Source organism: Olea europaea, chromosome 10 (genome assembly GCF_002742605.1).
Source record: "Olea europaea var. sylvestris chromosome 10, O_europaea_v1, whole genome shotgun sequence".
Classification (NCBI taxonomy): Eukaryota; Viridiplantae; Streptophyta; class Magnoliopsida; order Lamiales; family Oleaceae; genus Olea; species Olea europaea.
Genome location: NC_036246.1, coordinates 38,125,548 through 38,132,276, shown reverse-complemented (window position 1 = coordinate 38,132,276; position 6,729 = coordinate 38,125,548). Strand labels below are relative to the sequence as shown.

The 6,729-nt window shown below is 32.9% G+C and overlaps 1 protein-coding gene and 1 long non-coding RNA gene across 2 annotated transcripts; both read right to left on the bottom strand.

Moving 5' to 3' along the window:
- Positions 1-410: 410 nt before the first annotated feature.
- On the bottom strand, positions 411-1,084 carry LOC111402762. Its single transcript, XR_002704353.1, has 2 exons — positions 1,016-1,084; positions 411-673 (listed from the first exon to the last, which is right to left on the bottom strand). It is a non-coding gene; the product is annotated as an uncharacterized LOC111402762 (long non-coding RNA).
- Positions 1,085-2,760: 1,676 nt separating this feature from the next.
- On the bottom strand, positions 2,761-3,773 carry LOC111400627 (adenylyl-sulfate kinase, chloroplastic-like). Its single transcript, XM_023028026.1, has 3 exons — positions 3,316-3,773; positions 3,083-3,223; positions 2,761-2,960 (listed from the first exon to the last, which is right to left on the bottom strand). Exons 1-3 carry the CDS (start codon positions 3,578-3,580, stop codon positions 2,761-2,763), a joined length of 606 nt encoding a protein of 201 aa, XP_022883794.1. The 5' UTR covers positions 3,581-3,773.
- Positions 3,774-6,729: the final 2,956 nt, after the last annotated feature.

Sequence of the window (6,729 nt, the reverse complement as noted above, 5' to 3'; positions counted from 1 at the left end):
TTGTTAAGTCCTCCTAAGACTCAACCACCAATACCTATAAATGCATAACAGGCTCATTTTTCATGTACGCTTTTCATTATTCCAGTTCATAGCTTCACGCACTAAATTCCCTATCTGATTCAAGCATCGAAGGGGCGACAAGCACACATCTCGTTGCCTTTGTTTCAGGTATTCGAAAACCGTTCGTGTTCAGTCAAGTTCATTCAAGTTCGGAGCTCAAAACACCCAATTCGAGATCTTTCAGGTACGATTTTTTGGTAGCATGAGTACGAGTACAGTCTTATCATGTCATTGATTTAAGTTCAAATATCATTCAATCAAAATGTGAAATTAAAAAAAAAATTATAATTACTTGAAAAATATAAAACTTAGTATTAACCATTAATAAAATGATCTTAAATGATATGATCGGCAGTAAAAAGGAGAAAGCTCCACACTTTATTTTTCACAATTTATTACATTTATTAAACTGCTAAAAAATTGACTGATCTATTAAATAATTACAACAAAAATGCAAAAAAAGAAAACACGGCGTTTTTTTAATTGCATGAGAACGGCTACTTGCAATAGCAAGTTATGCTTCCAAGTAAGCTTTTTTCTCCAAGTATGAAATAACTATTTCGGCCAAATGAGTTGGAGAATCATACTTCTCTTCTCTTTGACGTAATACTATCTGCAACGTGGAAACTCAACAGCATCAAGGGCTGACAAAACGTTAAGTACATGTTTTGAACAGATAGTCGTGTATGACTAAATATGTACAATAGTGTCCAATCAACTATGTCAAATATATTGTACAAACTCAAGCTTTGATGGCAATGCAGCTATCGAAAAGGACGGCGTAATTCTTTTCTCCGTAGTGGAGTTCCACATGCCAACACAACAGGTAGAATACTCTAAATGTTTCGAGCTAAATATATTTTTAGCCTCGAGAACATATATGACACTATATTACACGACCGTTCTTCAAAGAGTTCAAGCAGAAGGAGCTTCTAGTTTTACATGGAAAGCATACCTCTGCATTTAGTGGTGGCTCGTACGGATCATCAACACCTGTGAAACCTGAAAGCACAGCAAATTAAACAAAGAACTAAATAAGGAAGGCAGAGTGGAGCTGCAAGGGAGTGGAGGCAGATGAAATTCACTTCGCACAGCAAGTTAAACCAGACATTTGCCTTCACAAAAAGATTAAAAGAAAGCAACAGCTAGGGTAGGAGGCTCCTTCGGTTTTCAGATAGACGCACACAATAATATAGACTTTTTAAAAGCATACTGGACTTGAGTATAATAATTATACAAATAGACAAACGACCCTCAAATTGAACATAAATATGGAGCCCCATCTCTCGAAAGATACAAGTCAATTTACACGGCGATTGTAACATGATAGTGTGAATATGAATTGGTGCGTAGCAATGGCAACCAACAGCTGCTTGGTAAGCAAGTCAGGAGGGCAAGATGTTTGATGCCTCATTATTGATTCTATGTTGGAAAAAAATATGCAGTTTACAAATAAAAAATAAAAAAAAAGTGTACAGAGAAGAGGGAGGGTAAAAAATACCGGGGAAACCATCGCAGTCCGTTGTCAACAAATCATCGATAGCATTGCAACCGTCATTGATGTCCGACGTCGTTTCAGAAGCATCCATTGCCTTTGTCGGCTCCAAAAAATTCGATCTCACCTCTCCACTGCTAATCCCCAATCTTTTACTCTTACAATTCAATACAGACACATTCACCGGCCTTAACTTCGCACTTAATGCCTTTAAAAGGTCCATATCTTGTGATTTACACAAACTTGACGATCGAAATCCAACTGAGGCCATTTTTTATCTACCAAATTCAAATAATTAATAATTCAGAATACAACTCTGCAAATTATAACTATGAAAAAATTCTCTAAAATATTTGAAATAGACAAAGGGACGAGACAGAGATTTTGGTTGAAAATGGTAATGGGCACTGAGATTCCTATAATCAGATGGAGATTCCAGTGGCCATTAGACGTCAGAACATTAGTCAAGGCTGTAGGCTCGGGATTCAAATGGTGGAGACGTTTTTACCATCTTAAAGAGTTAATTTTAGCTAATGGTTACTCAAGTTCGTACAAATTTTTAGATTGGTCCCTAAAGCTATTTTAACTCATTTAATTATAGAGTCTTTTCAAAAGACTCTTTATTTTTTAGAGAGCATATCTATAATTTAGAGCCTATTTGATTCCCATTATTTGGTCATAAAAATGAAAAATATGATAATTATTCATTCAATAAGCCATCATATTTGACTTTTCATCTCTTGTGTGGGTCCCGTAACAATTATATTTTTCATTCTCATTCTTAGAAAACTGAGAATCAAAGGGGCTCTTAGAGTGTGAAAATTTTGAAGTACTGCGACGGACTCTTTATATTTAACACTTAATTTTACTACTCAAATTTTTTTTTATTTTTCTATATTTTTTTATTTTAACTAACTTTTATTTATATTATTATTGATGCTATAAAAAATCGTACATGTCGGTTTCCCGAGAATGAAGACTGAGAAAGAGCACGAACATGACTTTTCGGTACCTGAAAAAAAGGCAACAAAGTATGTTTTCATCGTCCCTCCGATGCTTAAATCAGAGAGAGAATTTAAAAATATAGAATATTTTATTGTGTGAATGTGTAATTAAAAATAAGTATATATATGAAAAAAAGGGGGTTTAAAAATAATGGTTGTCAAACAATGGCTAAAGTTTATAACAATTTTATCTAATGTTGTTTACCCTTCACAAAAAGTGAATTCATATATAAACAAGCTAGCAGCATTCTTTTCTTTTGAAGGTGCATAAGTTTTCAGTTTCTTAAAAAGCCACGACCTCACAGTCACATGAAGAAAATCAATTCCACAGCATTCTACTTGCTCGACACTTAATAACAGAAAAACCCAAAAGCGTCCAAATCTATGAAAGATCAAGGAAACTTCAGAAAAACACACACAAGTAAAGCAAATAAATGAATGTTGAACGGCCAAAAGGCCCAAGAAAGAATTGATTCAGAAAGCTAATACTAATTACATAAACTGTTGTGTGTGTTGTACATACCTGAACCACTGAGTCCAGTAATCCAGATTACACAACCTTTTTGTTTAAGCAATTCCTGCCTGTCACTCTTTTCTACAGAACATTTATGCCATAGAATATTGGTCGAATGTCCAACTGTGGACATCTTGGGCGTACTCTTTCCTAGTCAAAAGTTATTCAGCGTCATTAGAATCTAAACATAAATAATTCTCCCTCCGTACGAAAATTTGAACGTCAGAATTGCAGAAAAATACCGGGGAAACCATCGCAGTCCGTTGTCAACAAATCATCGATAGCATTGCAACCGTCATTGATGTCCGACGTCGTTTCGGAAGCATCCATTGCCTTTGTCGGCTCCAAAAAATTCGATCTCACCTCTCCACTGCTAATCCCCAATCTTTTACTCTTACAATTCAATACAGACACATTCACCGGCCTTAACTTCGCACTTAATGCCTTGAAAAAGTCCATATCTTGTGATTTACACAAACTTGACGATCGAAATCCAACTGAGGCCATTTTTTATCTACCAAATTCAAATAATTAATAATTCAGAATACAACTCTGCAAATTATAACTATGAAAAAATTCTCTAAAATATTTGAAATAGACAAAGGGACGAGACAGAGATTTTGGTTGAAAATGGTAATGGGCACTGAGATTCCTATAATCAGATGGAGATTCCAGTGGCCATTAGACGTCAGAACATTAGTCAAGGCTGTAGGCTCGGGATTCAAATGGTGGAAACGTTTTTACCATCTTAAAGAGTTAATTTTAGCTAATGGTTACTCAAGTTCGTAAAAATTTTTAGATTGGTCCCTAAAGCTATTTTAACTCATTTAATTATAGAGTCTTTTCAAAAGACTCTTTATTTTTTAAAGACATATCTATAATTTAGAGCCTATTTGATTTCCATTATTTGGTCATAAAAATGAAAAATATGATAATTATTCATCCAATAAGTTATCATATTTGACTTTCCATCTCTTGTGTGGGTTCCATAACAATTATATTTTTCATTCTCATTCTTAGAAAACTGAGAATCAAAGGGGCTCTTAAAGAGTGAAAATTTTGAAGTATTGCGACGGGCTCTTTATATTTAACACTTAATTTTACTACTCAAATTTTTTTTTATTTTTCTATATTTTTTTTATTTTAACTAACTTTTCTTTATATTATTATTGATGCTATAAAAAATCTTACATGTCGGTTTCCCGAGAATGAAGACTGAGAAAGAGCACGAACATGACTTTTCGGTACCTGAAAAAAAAGGCAACAAAGTATGTTTTCATCGTCCCTCCGATGCTTAAATCAGAGAGAGAATTTAAAAATATAGAATATTTTATTGTGTGAATGTGTAATTGAAAATAAGTATATATATGAAAAAAAGGGGGTTTAAAAATAATGGTTGTCAAACAATGGCTAAAGTTTATAACAATTTTATCTAATGTTGAAGGTTAGAAAAATTAACGTACATTATTGTGTGCTGTCTGTTAAAATATAAGTTGATCCCCTACATGCGTCATTTGAATTTTTCAATAGAATATTGACGATATTTAATCTTAGGAGATCGGAATTTCACATTTTTTACTTCAATTATTGTGGGTTCAAGTTAATGTTAATTTAGACGAAAAAAGAATTTAATATTTATTTTTCCACGATGACGATTTTACCCTAAGTGAATTAACAAATGTTACTCCATAATGGCACCTAATATATGACGCTTCAGAATTAACGATAACAATATGCATTCCATGAGATTATAAAATGTTCACCATTTTCATTTGAATAATTCCACTGTGCGGGAAATTATTCACAAAAGCCAAGCCGGTGCAATTTTTGCCCATATTCAACCCGAAACCAATGAATTTTTGCCGAGCATTGTTCTGTGAAAATTCTGTCAAATATTTTCTGTACTTGTAGCATAAATGTTTTCATTTTCATAGTCTTTTCTTGAACATATGGGTTTTAAATGGGTATAGCCAAATTATTCAACTAATCCATCGTCGAGCCTCACGAGTTAACTCTCGCTCACTTGTGGGGTGAGCCGAGCGTGAACTAGAGCTAGAGCTAGATCGCTTTGCTAAACGTATGCTTTGTTTTCAAATTTTTTTTTTTTTAGTAAGAATTGCATATCACTCACAATTTACGAGTCAGCTCATACGAGTATTTTTGCTGCTCAATACGTTTTTGAAGTTCACAAGTTGGTGAGCGGCTCATCCGACTTGACAACTCTATTTCAGTGGCTTCTTTGAGGTAAATTACGTTTTGTTCTATTAAAAAAAGGGCATCAATCTAAATCTAGTGATAATCAATATGATCTTTTTTCACCTTTTTACATTGGTTTTTTAGTTATTAGCCATTTGGGATTGGTAACAGTAGAGCCTAGTTTGTGCATGATTAGTGCTCCTTTAATTTCTTGCCTTTTTAGCTTAAGATCAAGGTCCTGGCTTGAATCCTGCCGTGAGTGGAATGGAAGATAGCACTTTTAAAGAAATTAATTAAATAAAGAGTAATGCTATTTAACTCTATTAGAGCTATAACATCAGTTTAGGTAACATTAATGTAACATTAAATGATAGGAAAAATTAAGTAAATAATTTAATTTCATCTTTTATTTCGCATGTTATCTAGCACCATCTAAACGGAGTTGTAATTCCAGTGGAGTTATATAGCATTATTCTTAAAATAAGGAATTAGCCGATGATGCCATTTTAACCATTATATTATTTACTTTTTTGAAAATTCATTTCTATAATTTCAAATTTTCGTTTAATACAAAAAGAAGTATTGAATATTTGTCAAACTACAATATTCTAGAATTTATTTTTGATACATAAGTCTCCTTACTTCGACGTGTATAAATTTACATATTGATCTTTTTTCAAACAATGACAAATAGAAAGATTGGAAAAAAACAAATTATCTCGTGATTAAATATTTTCTGCTTCTTGATGCTTATAATTGGAATAGCAAGCAAAGAACTAAGAGTGCGTTTGATTGTAGATGTTTTTCATTGAATATGTGTTTTTTCTATTCAAATTCCTATTTTGTGCTGTTTAACTGATAATTTTTTTCACGGAAAATATTTTCCTATTTTTAATTATATGATCATATTTTCCTCAAAATTAAAGAAAATATATTCTTAAGGAAAGTAGGATTTTATTTTCCATGGAATTTACCGTCTCTTTCTTTCTCATCTATCCACTCTCATTTTATTTTCTATGAAATTCATTGTCTCTTTCTTTCTCATCTATCCACTCTCTCCTCTGCACACCAATAAAAAAGACAACTATAATATTTTTTAGGTTGAAAATTAAATCAATCAAATACATTTTATTAACAATTTTTATGCATATAAGTTCTAGACAATTGAATTATCTATAATTTATTTTCTTTCTATACAAAATTCATGTTTACAATGCAACCGAAAAATATGGTGGATGTTAGAAAATACAGAGCCCCCTCCATCTTCCGCCCCAATCTCATTTTTCCTCCTGTGGCCCACGCCCTACATTTTCATACAAATTTGACGCTTTGTTATCATTAATAACATATTTAAGGATGCAATTAGGCAAGTGGGGATCATGCCTAGTGATGCCATTTATTCTGAAGAAAAACACTACTTGCTGGGCTAAATTATTATTTTGGGGGGGGGGGGGGGGGGA